Consider the following 20,817-nt stretch of genomic DNA (forward strand, 5'->3'; position numbering starts at 1 on the left):
CAATCTCAAAGGAAATACTTTCAGAATTACCCTAATGATAATGGTATTTGAACTAATATTTGTTGCTTCTCTTTATAAGATTAATACTCTTCTATCCCTAGTTTGCCCAGGCTTTGTTGTTGTTGTTAAATCATTAACAGATTTTTTTGTTGATTTAATTGAGATACTCGTCTAATGGTGCTTGTATATATGTACACATACATATACACACAAACATATGTACATAATATATCATACATATATACACATATCCATGCATATATCTGCCCTTGAAATATATATATATATATATATATATATATATATATATATATATATAATTTATATGTTTACAGATTGATAGATAGATACATATATACATACACAGGCATATATATTTGCATTTGGTTTGGTAATGTTGGGAGGATTTTACATACATATTCAAGTGTGAGTCTGGGTTAAAATTTTCCTTTCTTACACTGTTCTTGTCATCAGGATGGCTATTAAGGTTTTGCTAGCCATATAAATAGGAAAGTGTATCTTTTATTTTATTCTCTGGAAGACTTTATATTAGATTACACTTAGTTCTTATTTGATTGTTGGGTAGAACTCACTGATGAAGCCATCTGAGCCTGGATTTCATTGTTGAAAAAAATTTGACTAATAATTCAATTAAATAGTAATTTGATTTCTTTAGTGGTTATAGGAGCATTCAAGCTTTTTATTTCTTCTCAAATAAGAACTTAGTAATATTTTGTAGTAATTTGCCCATTTCTTTTACATTTTTAAAGTTATTGGCATAATGTTCAAAATGTTCTTTTGGTTCCTAAAGTATCTATGGTTATAATAATCTTTTTATTCTAAATATTAGCTAATTGTGCTTTCTCTGTTATTCTTTTTTTTTTTTTTTTTTTTTTTTTTTTTTTTTTTTTTTTTTTGCGGTACGTGGGCCTCTCACTGTTGTGGCCTCTCCCGTTGCGGAGCACAGGCTCCGGACGCGCAGGCTCAGTGGCCATGGCTCACGGGCCCGGCCGCTCCGCGGCACGTGGGATCTTCCCGGACCGGGGCACGAGCCCGTGTCCCCTGCATCGGCAGGCGGACTCTCAACCACTGCGCCACCAGGGAAGCCCTCTGTTATTCTTTTTTCTCTTGATTTCTTTTCACCCATTTCTCTATTTTTCTAAATTGTTTCAAGTACCAACTTTGTCCATACTTTGTACAATACCATGATATTTTCTTTATCTTTTATTTATTACTTCCTCCTTTATGTACTTTTTCATTTATTTTATTGCTCTTTTTCTAGTCTCTTTATGTGGATGTCCATCTCATTAGTTTTGGATATTTCTTATTTCCTAATATGAGCATTTAAGTCTGTGAATTTCCTTCTAAGTACTGTTTTAGGTGCATCTTACAGGTTTAGTATTCTCAGTATTTTTGTTATAATTGAAAATAATTTCTAATTTTCATCACAGTATCTTCTTGAATGAATTGGATATTTGATGTATATTTCTCAATTTTAAAATGTGTGGGATTTTTCTAGTTATCCATCTGATACTGACTTTTAACTTAATTTCAGTGTGTCTGAGTACGTAATTTGTATTATGTCAACCCTTTTAGACCGTTTACCATTTCTTTTAAAATTACATCTTTCAAAAAATTCCTGGAGTTTGAGTAATTTCCATTATAAAATTTCTGAGTTATTTTATTAATCAAACAAGAATAAAAAACAAAGTGAATTATATTTGAAAGAAAATGAACCTTTGCATCTGAGATTAAAGGAGAACTCTTGATGGGATGAACTACCTTCTCTCCTGGGGTCACAGAAACTCTCCAGATGCAGTGTGTATAAGATGGGTAGCCATTTGGAAATCCTGGGGAGGAAAGGTTGCCATTGGATTCTTGTAGGGTTTCTCCACATGCTGAAAGAAAAAAAAAGTTTGATTTTTTTAAAAGATGAAAAAGATAAGATTTTTCTCTAATTTTTATGAAAGACATTGGCCTCTTAAATAAAATCTCCAGTCTTTTGGTGTTAGACAAGAATATATATTTGTGTGTTATAAAACACTTTTCCTTTCTCAGTAATTTCTCTTTATGTCTTTCTTACTAGAATTTCAGTATACTTAATCAGATTACTATAGCTAACTATATAACAAGATTATGAGATAAATAACCTGAAGAACCACAAAGTTTTTCCTCATGGAAACCCTTTCTCATTCATTCTCAAGGAGCCAGTAGCCAACTTATACGTCACCCATATTCAGCTTCAGGCCAGTGGATACCTAGTTGATGTGGCTCTGGGACCACACGAAACATTCCATTAGTATATTTGGCGTAGAGTGAGGTTAATTTTAATAATGAATACCATATCAAGGTTGAAAAAAGAAATCTTATATAATAATGAATAAATAATCAATAAGAGGTGCCAAAATGTCACACGCAACAAAAATTTTTTTTCCAAATAAACTGGAAAAAAATTGAAAGATAAAAACATCACAGAAGACTCAAATTTTCAAATAAGATGTAGACATTTATTTATTCTCTGTCTTCTGTCAATCATAAGTAGAAATTACTGGAAAAGCAATTATATTTTCCTCTTACTAAGCCTTTCTAATTTCTTGGAAGTGATTACCAGTCATTGAAATAGCAAATAATAATCAGCTACACAGCCTCAAGATCTGTGTGATTGATATCTATAGGCCATTTCAACAAAGGCAAGAAGAGAGCATAATTAACTCTGTTTCAGCCAAGGTTTGTAGTTAGAAGCATTCTATAATGGATTTTCTTGTTGTTTTTGCAAGACATGGTATGAGCCACATGAACCTAGGCTGCTTTAAGTATCCTTAATTCAAGAATAATTCCTATACTGCAGCCAGTTTATATAAAGATTTATATAAACATGTTTATAACCTTCACTCAACAATTTGAAAGAACAGCTCCTTCCCTCTGAAGGAGACTGAAATAAAAACTGATATACTACCATGTTATAGAACCATAGCTCCCAGCAAGTGAACTCATGTCTCATCAAATCAATAAATTATAAGTGGTTCTGCATATCTTGATTTAAATGAAGAAACAAAGATGATGGCTTTGAAAACATAAAATAGAGCTGTAAAAACAGTCTGATAAGATATAAATATTTATTTAGAAACACAGATATTATGTTTGCACAACAAAATAAATTTAAAATAAGAGCAAGCAGTGTTTATTCTGATGAATAGGCAGATAAAAGCAACTTCAGAATTAAACAAAAATGCTCAAGGTAAAAAATATATAATCAACCCTTTCCAATAATCATCTAAGGATACTGGTAAATGTGACATTACAAGAACCCTTAGAAAAAGGAAAATTTGTTAAGATTTATTAGTGCAAACAATGTGCTTCTAACTAGGATCAGTTTAGATGCTAAATAGTCATTTAGGGAATTGAATGTGTTCCAATGAAAAAAAGCTGCAATTTACAGTAGTTTAGAAATAAATTCTGAAATAATTGAAAACTCCACTAAGCCACATAGAATGCTGGTACTGGATTTCCTAAAGTAGAATTTTAAAAATTAAATATATTTGACTCACTAAGGTAAACAAACACTACGGTTCTGATAAAAAAGATTTAAAAACTCTCTAAAATGTAAAAAAAAGAACATAATTCAAAAATTAAATAAATCTATTATATAGCACCTGCTTATAATTCAAGAAGTACAAACACATATTGTCAAGTTGTGATAATCATTTGTGCATTTTCCTCAATAAATGTGGCTGTCCCAGGCTACATGATCACTATTTCAGAAAATTTCGTCAATTTTCCTGGCCATTTGTTGATTCATGCAACGATATATAAAAAAAACTTTAATATTAAAAAAACTAAAGGAAAATTAGCAAGGGAAAGATGGTACTACTAAGTTAAATACATAGTCTGTCCGTTTACTCAGAAAGCTATGTGGATGAGAAAAGAGAAGTTGAGTCATGGCATTACCCCTTGTTAATTATGTCATACAAGCAAGGCTCAAAAGCTTCAACTTCAGTTTTCTCTTTTATAAAGTGGCTATCTTATTAATATGTACTTCATAAAGTTGTTTTGTAGAGGTCAAGTATTGTAATGCCCAAAGTTCTCTTTTTAACCCTTAGATACCTCTGACACAGGTAGGAAGACTGTGCGCTTAATTGTTAGAATGTATCTTTGAGCTACAAAATGCAGTCTTATTTAAGAGAAAAAAGGCATAAAGAAATATACACAGGCAAATTATTATCACTCTCCTAATCAAAATTACTCTAAAATGAAACATAATTCAGAAGTTAAACTTCTATCTCTCTAGGCAGATGTCATTATCTTATATGTACAAAATTATAAATATTCCACAGACAAAAAAATACTGTTAGAGGTAATACTCAGCAAAATTACAGAACACAAAATCAACATACAAAATCAGTTGCATTAACTAACAACAAACAATATGAAAAGGAAATTAAGAAAACAACCCCATTTATAAGAACACCAAAAAGAATAAAATATTTAGGAATAAACTTAACCAATAAGGCAAAAGATATGTAAGGTGAAAACTACAAAACATTGCTGAAAGAAATTTAAGGAGACAAAGAAATGTGTTCATGGATTGGAAGACTTAATATCGTTAAAATGTTATCCTTACTACCCAAAGCAATCTACAGATTCAGTGCAATCCCTATCAAATTCCCAGTGGTGTTTTTTGCAGAAATGGCGAAAAGTGTCTTAAAATTCATATAAAACCACAAACCCTAAATAGCCATAACAACCTTGAGAAAAAAGAACAAAGCTGGAAGCCTCACACTTCTTGACTTCAAAACATATTACAAATCTACAGTAATTAAGGGTATGGTACTGGCATAAGAGAGACTTATAGACCACTGGGACAGAATAAAGAGCCAAAAAAAAACCCCACACCCAAACAGTAAATGGGATCTTCAACAAGGGTGCTAAGACTATACAACATGGAAAGGATAGTCTCTTCCATCAATGGTGTTGGGGAAATTAGATATACACATACAAAAGAATGAAATTGGACCCTTTTCTTTCATTATACACAAAAATCAACTCAAAGTGGATTAAAGAGTTAAAAGGAAGACCCAAAATTGTAAAATTCCTAGAAGAAAAGACATATGTGAAAAGTTCCATAACTGTGATCTTGGCAATGATTCCTCAGATATTGGCACTAAAAGTACAGGCTTTTAAAGCAAAAATAGACAAGGGGGACTACATCAAACTAAAAAGCTTCTGTGCAGTGAAGGAAAGAATCAACAGAGTGAAAAGCAGTCTTCGGAATAGAAGAAAACATATGCAAATCATGCATCTCATAAGGGGTTACTATCCAAAACATATAAAGAACTCTTACAACTCAATAGCAAAAAAAACAAAGAACAACAAACCCCAAATAACCAAATTTAAAATGGACAAAGGACTTGAATAGACAGTTCAAAGAAGACATACAAATGGCCAATAGATACATGAAAAAAATGCTCAACATCACTAATCATCAGGGGAATGCAAATCAAAACCACAATGAGATATCACCTCACATCTGTTAAGATGGCCATTATCAAAAAACAGGAAATAACAAGTGTTGGTGAGGATGTGGAGAAATTGGAACCACTTTAACTGTTGGTAGGAAATTAAAATGGTGCAGTCACTGTGGAAAACAGTATGAGTTTCCTCAGCTATTATAAATAGAACTACCAAATTATCCAGCAATTCTACTTCTGGATATTGATGCAAAAGAATTGAAAACAGAATCTTGAAGAAATACACACGCTCACATATTCATTGAAGCATTATTCAGAGTAGCCAAGAGATAGAAACAAACTAAATGTCCATCACTGGATGAATGAATAAAGAAAATGTGTTATATACATATAATGGAATATTATTCAGCCTTAAAACAGAAAGAAATCTGTCATGTGCTAACAACATGGATGAACCCTGAGGACACTATTATAAGTGCAATAAGCCAGTCACACACAGAAGGACAAATGCTGCGGGAGGTTTCTAAAGTAGTCAGACTCAAAGAGGTGGAAAGTAAAATGGTGGTTGTCAGAGTTTGGGAGGACAGGAACAGGGAGCTGCTGTTCAATAGGTATAGAGTTTCAGTTTCAGTCATGCAAGCTGGAAAGGTTCTAGAGATCTGCTGTAAAGCAATGTGTATATAGTTAACAGTACTGTATTGTACAATTAGAAATTTGTTAATAAGACAGGTCTAATGTTATGTGTGTTTAACCAAAGTTAAAAAATAGTTAATAATAAAAAGTTATTTATTCTATGATCCATCTCACTTTTGCATCACATGATTCTAGTGTAACTTACCTCTTCCAAGATAGAAAATTGTGTTTGAATTGTATAAATGCTACTTGGATTGTGTGTGTCTGAGAAATTATTACAAATTCTTGTGTTATTAACAATATGGTTAAATTTACTGATTATATTTACATCTACAGATATTTTCCCAAGCAAATATCTGCAACATCCACCAAATATCAAAGGTTGAGAATCCTTTTTCCATTTTTTATAAGAACACATTTATAATTTTACTAACTCTAAATAAAACAAACAATAATGTATTATATAAATCTCTTCCCCCAAAATCTTGATAAACTCTAGAGTAGGGGAAGAAATAAAACTATATCTAATCAACTTAGCACTACCTAATTAACTTTTTCATACATCCATGGCTTCCTTAAACTTTTATATGTAATAAATAAAATTTTGATTTAAAATGTTAAGATAAGGAATGTTAAAAGAAATCCCAAGTCATCTGAGCCATAATGGTGAGATTAATTACTGAAATATTTTAAAATCTATTTCAATAGTAACTCCCTATCCAAGTTTGAATCATCTTTGAAGATGAAGCACAAATACCAACTCCAAGAAGCCTTCCTCATTCCAGGGTGCAGCTCAGTTTAGGCACCCCTCTCAGAACTGCTTTAGCATCCTTTACTGATGAGATTTACTTCCTCAACAAGTAATAATGTCTGTATAATACCACAGGTGATTGGTTATTTGTGTGTATAACTTGTGCTTCCTTCTCTGTGGCCATAATATCTGGTGCAGTACTTTTCCCATATTAAAGCAACTATTTCATTCATACAACAACGAATTATTGAGCACCTAACTTATATCTGATTCAGAATACCCTGAGGAAAAAGCCTAACTCCAATCCTAAAGATTATACTCTAATTATACTCTAATGTGGGAAATGACAAGTGGATTGATGATTATAGGAGTAAGACATAAGGCCAGAATCAAATAAAGCATTTATCAACATGGGAATCCTGGGAGACCAGCGAGTTTTTAAGTAGGAGGTTACATAGGAGCCAAATTCTGAATATGAGTTAGGATTTAGCCAGGAGGCAGTTAAGAATTTTCTGGCTGGAGGAAGAAGTGAGAGGCAACCACACTGTAGTGTCAGGGACTGAATGAAGTAAAGATGAGAAACTAGGCTGTAAGGGAAATAACTAGAGAAGAGGCTGGGGGAAGAGACAAGGGAAAATCTTAAGGAGACATTGAGAAGGAAATCAGCCTTTATCCTAAAATAAGCAGAGTAAGATTTGCATATGGAAAAGTCACTTGAACAGCAGTGTGGCCACCGAACTAAAGAGATGTAAGGATGGAGGGAAGAGCTTACTTAGGAAGCATTGTAGCAATCCAGACAAAAGATGATGATCCCTAGGATAGGGGATTCACTTCAAGAACGTGAGATAGATACCAAGAAGGCAGCAGGACTGACTAGTTGTGGGAAGTGAGGCGAAAGGAGGAAGTAAGTAAGAATGCCCTCCAGGTTCTGGCTTGGAAAGATCTATGTGTGGTACCATCAACTGAACTAAGGAATGTTTTATGGGGGAAAAATAATGGGTCCATGAATAAATGGGAAAATAACTAAATTCTTTCTGCATGTTGGCAATATATTTTAACCAAGAATTGTACATAAGCACATATATCAAGTGTATTCTGGCTGGAATCTCAGAGCATTATATAAGGAATTAAAGAGATTAATATTTTAGGTAACTAAAAAGAACCTCATATTAATTAAAAAAATAATTTTAATGTATGAGTGTTTAAAAAGTTTCTAGCATTCGAATTCCATGAACACTGAAACTAGTCTTCCACCCCTGCAACCACACAGATGTGCATCCATAGACGTGGATATCCTGTACATATACTGTATGTTTAACAACAATTTTAAATTTGTAAACATAGATTTGTATGTGGGTTCATGTGTGAATACACATACACTTTTATATAATAATGAACATTCTAATCCTCAGAAGCTCCTTTATTTTTAGATATTAATGTACTTTATTTTCTCCTAGTTTTACTATGTTACTTGACATTTAACTAAAGAAGATTTACTGAGAGAATATTATGTTTGACAGTTGGCATAAGTATGAAGTAGTTATAAGACAAAAGTTCATGGGACTACAGAAAAACTATATTAAGAGAAAATGCAAATAAAGACAAGAGACTGTATTAGAAGAAGAGTTCAGCTTCAGGAGTTTAGAAATTAAAAAGGAAAGTAAGCCTAAAATTAGATCCAAGTAGAGAAGAATACATTTAGAAAATGCGAGTCACAAGAAAAAGAAGGCCCCCCAAAAGAGAGAGAACAAGAGAACAAGTGAATCATTTATGAAGAGAAGAAGATGCACCACCACTCACACACACACCAGAGGGGATCTCTTTCACAAGCAGACTGCTGATTACCGGGATAAAGGGAAGATGAAGACCATTCTCTGCCCCATGTAGATGTTTCTATATGTTAATGAGCAAATATTACATTTGTTAATGAATCAGCTAGCCCTCTCTTGTACTCTACAAAGAAAGTTTCCTGGACTGGTACCAATAATCACAGTAAACTTAGTTAATATAACTTCCCAATAATTAAATATATATATAAATAAAATTTAAGCAAAGCCTATGTAAAACTTCAGTGATTAATATACCCATCTTATCTCTGAATATCAGCACAAATTATTAGAATAGCAGCCAGTTAAAACGTTTATAGTTATTTTACCACTTGTGATCTTAGTATCTGGAACAAAAAGTGAATTCCATAGGTATTAGTTTCCATAAACAAAAAAATTTGGGAAAAGCTGTGTTAAGCAAAGTTAAGCATGTTTTTTGTTTTTTGTTTTTTGTTTTGTGGTACACGGGCCTCTCACTGGTGTGGCCTCTCCCGTTGTGGAGCACAGGCTCCAGATGTGCAGACCCAGTGGCCATGGCTCACAGGCCCAGCCGCTCCATGGCACGTGGGATCCTCCCGGACCGGGGCACGAACCCGTGTCTCCTGCATCGGCAGGCGGACTCTCAATCACTGCGCCACCAGGGAAGACCAAGCCTGTATCTTTGATATAAGCTATTTCAAGCATTTTGAGTATATAGGAGGTGCATAGAGTAATAAGTATTTCCAGTTTGGAAGCAGAATCTTTTCTTTCTTGGACCAGTAATGCATTAGTGTTCCCTTGGAACATTGTTATTAAGACCCTCCTTTAATCTTTTTTCACAAGTTTATCTAATAGCAAATATTTAGTAGTTCACTAGAAACATGGTTAGAACTTATTTTTTTGCAACAAAGTTATAAATTCCACTTAATTAAATTTAAATTTATATACTGTTAATGATGCTGTTTGGAAGAAAAGATCAATCAGGACTCAATTCTAAAGTTGAAGTAAAGGATATTCTTTTTATGTTGGCAAGGAAGCTCTTAATTTGACTATGAAATCATGCAACCATTTAATAACAACTATAAAACAATGTTTTTTTCTCTTTTACTAATTAAATTAAAAGAAATAAAGCTTACTATCCCTGTTCTTTAAATTTGATCTCTAGCAATTTGTTTTTAATTATACCAATGTGTGTTCCAGAGTTCTCTCCTATTTCATTTCATTATTGGCAACTTTAAACTGAATATGTCAGTCACATGCCAGCATGAAAAGAGACAAGTAAACAGTTGAGTATATTGTGGCTCGGGCTTCCCTGGTGGCGCAGTGGTTGAGAGTCCGCCTGCTGATGCAGGGGACACGGGTTCGTGCCCCAGTCTGGGAAGATCCCACATGCCGCGGAGCAGCTAGGCCCGTGAGCCATGGCCACTGAGCCTGCACGTCTGGAGCCTGTGGCTTATTCATGTGGCTTATTCATCTGTAAGAGCACTATCAGGCACAATTATGCTTCTGAGTTTGGGTGGTGCAATACCTGGACATCTGTACAGCTTTCTCGCCTGTGCAATATCTCCTTTGCTTAAACGGGTTCGCTGACCAATTGCTGGACGTATGCCATTATCATCACGTGAGGGGAGAATGGTATCCAGAAACATCCCCCTGAAAAAAATCAGAAGCAAGTCACACATAAGTCACCAAATTAAGACACATATATTCCTTACAAATATGTTTCTTTTTCAAACTCAAACCAATCAAAGGAGAAATATATCAGTGTTAAGACTTAAAGAGTGTGTCAGACTTTCAAAATACTTTCATCAAAGTAGAAAATTGTGTGCTAAATGTGTATGGTTAATATAAAGTCAGTGATAGCATTCACTTTTTCCTTAAAAATGTATATTATTTGTTTTTTAAAATCTAAAATTCTATATAATCCCTATCAAGTACACTATGGTTCTTGTTTTGGTGACTCAAGATCTAAAAATACTTAAATTACTAAGTTGTCAAACAATTCTTCCTCATAGAGTTGTCAAACAATTCTTCTTAAGAACAGCTTATAATAAATATTTTTTAGATTACTAAACTTGTAAAAGTCAAACAAAACAAGTATGTTAATATTTTTAAATTAAACTACTAATTTAACCTAAGTATTTTTTGAAGTCAAATTATTACAGTATATGTTACAAGAACAAGGAAAAACAAAGAGTGTCAAATTTTAGGAAGTTTAAAGCAAAAAAATTTTGTCATGCACACATATACATATAGTGTAAAAACTTCATGGTAAAATTTATAAGCAAAAAAAACCTAACTAAGCAGTGCACTAATAATGCTAAGCTACAGATACTGAGCTTTTTCACACCCAAGGTTGTGATACAAACTTGCTGTGCATGACTAAAAATTGTGAATATAGTAAACTAAAGATACAGTCTAATTTTGCAATGAATATTAACATTTGTAGCTCTAAAGAAAGTAACTGAGCTTAAAATTTAAATGGATTGGGAGACTATTCCAAATGGCGAGGAAGTATTGTATAAAAAGAGACATTTTTTATAAAAGTGTTTTAAATTAAATACAATTATTAAAAAAAACCAAACTTTGAAACTAGGATGAATGATGGGACAGCTTCTTTCCAAAATTTTTAAACGAAAAATTGTATTTAAACTGCAGGTTAAAAGAACAACATTTTAGGGCTTCCCTGGTGGTGCAGTGGTTGAGAGTCTGCCTGCAGATGCAGGGGATGCGGGTTCATGCCCCAGTCTGGGAGGATCCCACATGCCACGGAGCAGCTAGGCCCGTGAGCCATGGTCGCTGAGCCTGTGCATCCGGAGCCTGTGCTCCGTAATGGGACAGGCCACAACAGTGAGAGGCCCGTGTACCGCAAAACAAACAAACAAACAAACAACATTTTAGCTCTACTTTTTCTTCCTTTAAGAAATATTTACTGGGAATTCCCTGGTGGTCCAGTGGTTAGGACTCCACGCTTCCACTGCAGGGGGTATGGGTTTGATCCCTGGTCAGGGAACTAATATCCTGTATGCTGTGTGGCGTGGCCAAAAATAAATAAATAAATAAAATTTACTGAGCATTGGAATAGACCGATAGACCTGAATTTATAGCAGTAAATAAAAGAAACAAAAATTCCTCCCCTTAAGATTCTCACATTCTAATGGAGGGAGAAAGTCTTTAACAAAGATTAATAACTGAGGTAGTGACAGATACTTTGGAGGAAAATAAGGAAGAGAAGATGGATATTGATTATCCACTGATGGGATAGCTTTTAAAAAGAGTGATCAAAGAAAAGCTCACTTGGAAGTTGACATTTTAGCCAAACATCAAGGAAGTGAAGGTGAGGTAAATATGGGTAACTGGGAGTAGAGAGTCACAGAGAGAAAGAACTTTAAGAAATACAGAAACCCTAAGATTGGAGGATGCTTTGTTTGAGTGTCAAAGTTTAACTTTTAACCTGAGGAAATCTCTTAATATGTGGATGATGGTAAACAGAGGTGTGACATGATCTATAAGTAATTTATGACTAACCTCCCTAGCTTCTAGGTAGGAGTGGTGATCTTTAGGTAAAACCCAGATAACTCAAATAGATACTGGAACTCTTTTAAAACCAAATCTAAGTCTCTACAAAACTCCATATGTATACTACCTGAGATGAAGGTAGGGAGGGGGAACTAATGATCATCAAAAGTGAGAGCTTGCACACACTTAATAAAATACAACTCCAGCTAGGCCAGTGCAACTGAAGGGGAAGTTGAGCTACAGGGTAGCACTGAGAAAAGTTATTATTCAACTTTGCTGCACAAATCAACAGATACATTAAGTAGGTAAGTCCAAATAAGTGTTACAACTTCTGCAGTACTTCAGTACTAATGGAGTATTCACTATTTTCTATTCCTATTTCGAAAAAAAAAAACCCATAGTTTTTTAAAAAAATTGTTTTTTCCAGTTTTCAAAAAAAAATAAGATTCAATTTTAAAAGGTCAAGGACATCTTGGAGAAGATATATTCAAACAAAGGCGATAGAATGATGAATTTTGGCTCATTTAATCTATGGAGGTAATCTGACTTTCATTTGTATGGGTGTCAGTCACCCATTCTTTTGATCTTTCTTTGTGGTCAGAAAGTTAACAATTCTCTCCTTCCACAACCAGGACATTAAGCAATGTAGGCTCTTCCTGAACATTCTTTCAGACAGACCATAGATGGGGTCACTTACTAATCTTCATTTGTTTTACCTACATTAGAAGTGTGAATTAACTGTGCTTTTCATAAAACTTCATAAAATTTTACAATTCTCTTATTAGAAATGGGCAGTTCCAGTATGCAATCATGTACATTACAAATTATCTATGCATATAAAGCCCCCTATATGCAGCCCTGTTCTTCCCACAATAAGTACCTAAATCTGCTCATGGGAAATACTGATGAAAACAACTAAAACTTTTATAGACTATATGGGTTCAGAATAGAAGAAACTATAAAACTTCAAATACTTACATTAACAGAATGAAGGGCAAAAGCCACATGTTCATCTAATTGATGCAGAAAAAGCATTTGACAAAATTCAACACACTTTCATGATAAAAGCACTCAGCAAACTAGTAATAGAAGGGAACTATCTCAACATAAAAGGTCATATATGAAAAGCCTACAGATAACATCACGCTCAATGAAAAACTGAAAACTTCATCTAAGATCGGGAAGATGGCAAGGATGTTTGCTCTCACCATTTTTATTCAATACAGTATTGAAAGTCCTAGTCAGAGAAATTAGGCAAGAAAAAGAGTCAAAATGTATACATGTTGAGAAGAAAGAAGTAAAGTGATCTCCGTTTGCAGATAACACGATCTTATATGTATAAAATCCTAGTGAGTCCAACCAAAAACTATCAGAACTGATAAATTAATTCAGCAAAGTTGCAGGATACAAAATCAACACTCAAAAATCGTTGCATTTCTATGCAATAACAGTGAACAATCTGAAAAGGAAATTAGGAAAACAATTTCATTTAAAATAACATCAAAAAGAATAAAACACTTGGGAATAAACTTAACCAAGGAAGCATAAGACTTACACACTGAAAATTACAAAACATCGCTGAAAGAAATTAAAGAAGACACAAACAAATGGAAAAACATTCTATATTTATGGATTGGATGACTTTATTTGTTAAGGTGTTCACATTACTCAAAACAATCAACATAATCCCTATCAAAACCAAAATGGCATTTATTGTGGAAATAGAAAAAAAACAGTTCTAAAATTCATATATAATCTCTTAGGACCTTGAATAGCCAAACATATTTTGAAAAAAAAGAACAAAGGTGGAGGACTCACACTTTCAGATTTCAAAACATATTACAAAGCTTAAGTAACTAAAACAGTGTGATATCGGCATAAAGACACACCTATAGAACAATGGAATTGAACAGGAATAAAATATACCCTAGTGTATATAATGACCTTTTACAATGGTGTTAAAGGTATTGACTCAGTGGGGAAAAGATAATCTTTACAACAAATGATGTTGGGAAAACTGGATATCCATGTGCAAAAGAACAAAGTTAGACCCTTATCAAAGCCATATATAAAAATAACTCAAAAGAGATTAAAGACCTGAACATAAGACCCCAAATTTTAAAACTCTTAGGAGAAAACATGGGGGAATGGGGGAAAAGCTTCATGACATTGAATATGGCAATGATTTCTTGGATATGACACCAAAAGCATAGGCAACAAAAGCAAAAACAGGTAAGTGGGACTAGATTTTTAATTAAAAAGCTTGTGCACAGCAAAGGAAACAATCAAGTGAAAAGGAGAGAAAATATTTGCAAGATATGTATATCTGATAAGAGACCAGAATATACAAAGAAATTCTATAGCTCAACAATAAAAAAATGGAGTAATCTGATTTAAAAATATGCAGAAGATTTGAATGGAGATTTTTTTCTTTTTTTTTTCCATTGTATATATGTATCACATCTTCTTTATCCATTCCTCTGTTGATGGACATTTAGGTTACTTCCATGTCCTGGTTATTGTAAATAGTATGCAATGAACACTGGGGTACATGTGCCTTTTTGAATTATGGTTTTCTCTGAGTATATGCCCAGTAGTGGGATTGCTGGGTCATATGGTAGCTCTACTTTTAGTTTTTTAAGGAACCTCATACTGTTCTCCATAGTGGTTGTATCAATTTACATTCCCAGCAACAGTGCAAGAGGGTTCCCATTTCTCCACATGCTCTCCAGAATTTATTGTTTGTAGATTTTTTTAAAAATAAATTTATTTGTTTTATTTTATTTATTTTATGTTTGGCTGCGTTGGGTCTTCGTTGTTGCATGTGGGCTTTTCTCTGTTTGCTGCGAGTGGTGGTGCACAGGCTTCTCATTGTGGCGGTTCTCTTGTTGGGAGCACGGGCTCTAGGTGTGTAGGTTTCAGTAGTTGTGGCGTACGGGCTCAGTAGTTGTGGCTCACGGGCTCTACAGCGCAGGCTCAGTAGTTGTGGTGCACAGACTTAGCTGTTCCGTGGCATGTGGGATCTTCCCGGACCAGGGCTCGAACCCATGTCTCCTACATTGGCAGGCGGATACTTAACCACTGCACCACCAGAGAAGCCCTGTTTGTAGATTTTTTGATGATGGCCATTCTGACCAGTGTGAGGTGATACCTCATTATAGTTTTGAGTTGCATTTCTCTAGTAATTGGTGATGTTGATGGCCAAGCATATAAAAATATGCTCAACATCACTAATTATCAGAGAAATGCAAATCAAAACCATAATGAGACATCACATCATACCCATTAGGATGGCTACTGTCAAAAAATTAGAAAAACAAAACAGAAAAGAACACATGTTGGTGAGGATATGGAGAAATTGGAACACTTGTGCACTGTTGAAGGGATTGTGAAATAGTGCAGCATCTAAGAAAAAAATGATGGAGGTTCTTCAAAAAATTAAACATAGAACTACCATACAGTTCAGCAATCCCACTTACTTCTGTGTATATATCCAAAAGAATAGAAAACAGGATCTGGAATAGATATTTGCATACCCATGTTCATGGCAGCACTATTCACAGTAGCCAAGAGGTGAAAGCAACTCAGATGTCTATCAACAAATGAATGAATAAACAAAATGTGGTATATGCATCCAGTGGAATATTATTCAGCCTTAAAAAGGAAGGAAATTCTGTTACATGCTACAACATAGATGAACCTAAAGGATTTTATGCTAGGTGAAATAAACCAGTCACAAAAAGACAAATATTGTGTGATTCTACTTGGTATCTAAAGTAGCCAAATTCATAGACACAGAAAGAGGAAAGGTGGTCCAGAGGCTGGCGGTGGGGCAGGGGGAGAGAGGAGAGTTGTTGTTTAATGGATATAGGGTTTCAGTTTTTCAAGATGAAAAGTTTCTGGACATCTGTTTCACAACAGTGTGAATGTACTTAATACTACTAAATTGTACATTTAAAATTAGATAATACAGTAAATTTGATATTGAGGTTTCTTGACCACAATAATAAAAAAATTCAAATACTTTGGAGGTGGTGGCTGAGAGCTGTGTGAAATATTTCCTCTCATGAAATTCAGAACAAAAAAATAATGTGAATTGGATCAATTCTTCTAACAGGTAGATACAGTTACTTTCACTATAGGAATATAAGTTTATTTGGGAAAAGTGAATAGGTAGATTTTGAAACAATAAGAGAAAATAATAGTTCAAGGCTAGTTGTCATGCAACTCCAAAGTTAGGTGTAGGGGTTGTAAATTGCAAGAACCTCGTGCTTTATGGAAAAGGAACAATTTAAAGACATAAAAGGAGTACAGGATAAGGGAAAATGTATGTTTCAAACTTCGGTATAGGTTCATTGTCTACCAGGGACAGAAAGAATAAATTACCTGTTCCATTCTCCAGTACCTGCTCTATTCCAAAGAATCTAAGCTCAGTTTATTTCTAACTAATTTAACTCAACAGTATAAGAGAAGCACTTTGGCTAAACTGGTACCCAAATTCTCATTTTTCACATGTTTCTAAAGAAAACTCAATTCCAAGCATGAAAACAAAGCTTTATAATTCTTTAAGATTAATTTCAGGCCAAGTTTATGGATGTATTTCTACTAACACTTCAATTCAATTCAAAAAACAATAAGTATTTGCATAGTTATTATATTTGAACAAATATATACTTCAGAATAAAATGATTTTTAAAACACAATTAACACTCAATTATGTTAATAATAAAGTTTGGTCATAAAAAAGCATAATTTAAATATTTATCCAAGTATTAAGAGTTTGTTTACACCCTTCTCTACTTATTACCACAAATTTTTTAAAAAACAGGGAATTAACTTGAATTTACTGTCTTCTTCCTGACCCTGCCTTTAAACATAGACATTAATGAGTTGTGAAATGGGCCTGGTGATCAGAAAAGAATGAGTGGAATGGACATGAGTGTAAAATGGGTATAAAATGGGAAAAAGATATGACTTCAACAGTTTTAACAGTTTCAGATTCCTTACCTGGAAACCATTGCCTTGATGACATCTTGTTTAGAGTGAAATAGATTAAAACCCAAATTTATTACACTCTTAAAAATTAGCATTCAGTCACTAATGAAATAATTTTAAGGTTAATAACTGGAAAGTATATGAAGTAAAATATCTTCCTAAAATGTTCTCTGAGAATTATTTTACTATAGCATTTTTCAAGTGAAATTAGTACTTGAGCAACAGAAAACACACAATAAAAACACAAGTCACATGGAGAGTATAACATTCCAACTCAGCAACTGAGCTTGCTATTTGACTTGAAATGCCTAATTTCCATTAATAGTGCTTTGCCAATTTAACATGCTGATTGGTTTGGTAATCATTTTATTTGAACTTTTTAAGATTTAAGAATATCAAATAATTCAAACAATTTTAATTTTTACTTAGAATCTATTTATTTGATAGGAAATGTGAAAATGTGTTTTTAAAATCTCAAATGCCTCTTGTTGGCTACAAAATCCAATCAAGTATATTTATAACACCAATATTTCAAAGTGGTTCTAGTTCTAATGTTAAGCCTAGTTTTGTGAGGAGCCACATAGAGGAAAGGAATTAAAAGTCAAAAGGTATAACCTGAGACTCCAACCTTGAGAAGGTGTTCCTGGCATAGTGCATGATACTGTCAAAATCATATCTTTCTCCAAGCGAGTTCACTTCTCCAGGCTCCATCTTCAGAAAATTGTACTCTTGACCTAAGAATTAGGCACAGAAAACATTTCAGAAGCCTCTTAACAGACAGAAAAGAGAACAGAAGAGCGCTTCCTGCCTCTATCTGCTCTCTACCAAATGCTGATCGCTGATCTTCATGATGTTGTATTTACACACTAACACCCAGGTACTCGCAAAATGGTACATCCAGTGCCATTGCTTGCACTTGAATATCTTCTTGAAAGAGTAATATTGAATTTCATTCATAAGTTAATTTTGGCAAAAAGGTAGATTACCAAAAGCATGCTTTGGATTTGTTTTCTTTGTATACTCTTTCACCTTCTCTAAATATTTATTTCTTTAAAACTACTGTTTTTTTTTTTAACAAATTGTGATTATAAAAAGTTACATTTTTACTTAATGTTTCCCACCTTTCTCTTATGACTATATTTGCCAAGATCAAAAAAAAAAAACTTTCCTATTTGTGTTAGATTCTATGAAACACTGGGAAAAATATAAAAACTATATTTGTATGTACACAGAACATTGCAGGCATTTGCTATGTGACTTTGTCACTAAAGATAAAACCAGAGCAGCTGAAACAAGATTCTCTTTGATGAAAAGGAGGCTCTACTCGGAGGGCTTTTTTGGTCAAGAGAATATGCTTCAGAACTTACTTTTTCATTTTTTACTTTTCACGACTGCTATTTTACCTTCTGGACATCTTCATGTTAATAGACTTCTCAACTGCCTGTTTGTATCTGTATTGTAATATTATTTCTTGAAATTTGAAAATAACATAGTGTTAAATGTGTAGATCTACATCAGTGGTTCCAGAGGCAGAGTATTTCCTCAGAGTTAAGGTTTCAGTGATTCATTTTTCACAATTTTAGCAGCCAAATATGGCTGCTTTTATAGCTCATTTTGAAACATCAAAATGTAAAGTTGAGTTATTAGGCTTCCAAATTCAAGGCTGGAGTTCAAAAAAGAACTATTATTGTACAACACTTATGTAATTATTTAAATTTTATTCCAACTGCCGTATTACAACTGAATATAAAAATATTACATTAAAAATTTCCCAAAAGGCAATAAAAAAACTGAGTGATGCCACAGAGCATAATATCTTTCCTACATGTGATAAGGAAGTCTGATATACTCACTTGAGCATTAAAGATAAAACAATCAGCCTGAAGTTACAGAACCCAAGTCCCAGAGTAAAGTGTTTCAGTCCACCTTACAATGAATTCACACAATACATAGTTTTCAATGAACTAAGCACACCATATAGTGAAATACATGTTCCACAAATCTCTGGTTTGTCTGTCTGTATTACATCTATTCTCGGGAAATACCCTGCATTATCTTCAACCTTTGATAGAAGTAACTGTTAAAAACTCTCTTCTTCATGAAACATGGTAAGTATATTTTAGTACAACCAACTATAAGGTGAGATTTTTGTAAAGCTGTGGGGCTGATTTTTTAATATTAATCTATAAGCCACTGGAGATATCAAATTTCAAGCACAATATGTGAGTATACTCTCTAATTAAAGCAAGATGTTTCATAGAAATTTCTGAAAGTGGAACATGAAGCAACTTCAGTAATACATTTTGATGTATGTAACTGAGCAGTTACCATGTATGTGACATAGTGTTTTGTGCTAGTTAAAAAGAACACAGCCATACTTGGTCCAAATAAAGAAAATCAGACATTTCATAACAGAAGAGAAGAGGATCAGAGATAGAGAGCACCAGTGGAACTCACCCTAAACAATTTTTAAAAAAATAACAACCTCCTTCTTGAAGGCATGTTCTAAAGTGGATTAAAGTAATCCAATCTTTGTACCAAATTGGTTCCTATCATAGTCACTAATTTTGCATATAAATGCAGCTAAAGTCCACACTTATTAGACGTTGCCCTAGAATAACACTTGATCTAAAATTTCTGAGCCAAAGTAAGTCACAAATTTGCTGAAGATTATTCTCCAATATGAATTTTTCATACTAGAATTACCTTGCTATAGTACAGTCAGCCTTCAGTATCTGCAGGGAACTAGTTCCAGGAAGCCCTTGGATACCAAAATCTGTGGATGTTTAAGTCCCTTATATGAAATGGTTTAGTACAATGAATAAGAAATTTTGATTCAAAGGTTGGTTGAATCCACGGATGCAAAACCCTATGAATATGGAGGGCCAACTGTCCATACATACAGATGATTGCAAGTGAGTGAGAAAAGTGAGAATACTCATATGTTGAGATTATCGTTGAATCCAAACAAGGTATGACAAAATGTGCATGGAGTTCTAAATACTCAGGACATCTCATGCAATAAATTGTTGTTTTCTATTAGATTGAATGTTGACTCAAAATATGAGTCAACATTATGAGTCATATTGACTCAAAAATATGAAAAGCCATAAATTGTTTAGCATTGTGTTAAGTATTACACATTTACATACTATTTTTATATTTCAGGTTGTTTTAGCTACATAAATTTATGTTGAACCAGAGTCCTATATTTAAGAGCAAGAATCATTCTTGGAAGATACTTCCTTTATAAGTTATTTTGTCCACATAACAGAGGAAACAGTAACTGTGGTTGATAGAAAAATTTTCATTTAGTTGGTAGTTGGAGGAATTTTCAGAAATATTATTTTCTCTTTGTCTCCCAATGATATAAAGTATAAAATGAACCTTGATAGCTGGTTAGGCATTAGAGTCTTCTATATTGGGAGTATAGATGTTATTTACATCTCTTTCAACACTACAGATTACTTATTTATTCTTGAAGTGATCTCTTCCCTGTAACATCACATTCATTGATTTTTCTCCTATTTCTTAGACCAAACTTTCTTAATCTTTTGAGAGATATTATACAAAATGTTGCTTAAATATTGGTGTTCCCCATATTCTACCCACAATCTTATTTTCTTCTTCCTCCAACATTTTCCTA

At 33.5% G+C, this 20,817-nt stretch overlaps 1 protein-coding gene across 2 annotated transcripts in view; it reads right to left on the reverse strand.

Moving 5' to 3' along the window:
• The window catches only part of TLL1 (tolloid like 1), a 256,251-nt gene that overhangs the window by 101,610 nt on the left and 133,824 nt on the right, over window positions 1-20,817 (reverse strand). For both annotated transcript variants that reach the window (XM_082606006.1, XM_082606005.1), the window contains exons 7-9: window positions 17,800-17,905; window positions 10,186-10,310; window positions 1,783-1,898 (exon numbers count right to left, since the gene is read on the reverse strand). In XM_082606006.1, the coding sequence (XP_082462132.1) occupies window positions 1,783-1,898; window positions 10,186-10,310; window positions 17,800-17,905 (347 nt within the window). The remainder of the gene's footprint in view (window positions 1-1,782; window positions 1,899-10,185; window positions 10,311-17,799; window positions 17,906-20,817) is intronic.

The sequence above is a fragment of the Mesoplodon mirus genome (assembly GCF_964341445.2).
Source record: "Mesoplodon mirus genome assembly, chromosome: 2".
NCBI classification, from domain to species: Eukaryota; Metazoa; Chordata; class Mammalia; order Artiodactyla; family Ziphiidae; genus Mesoplodon; species Mesoplodon mirus.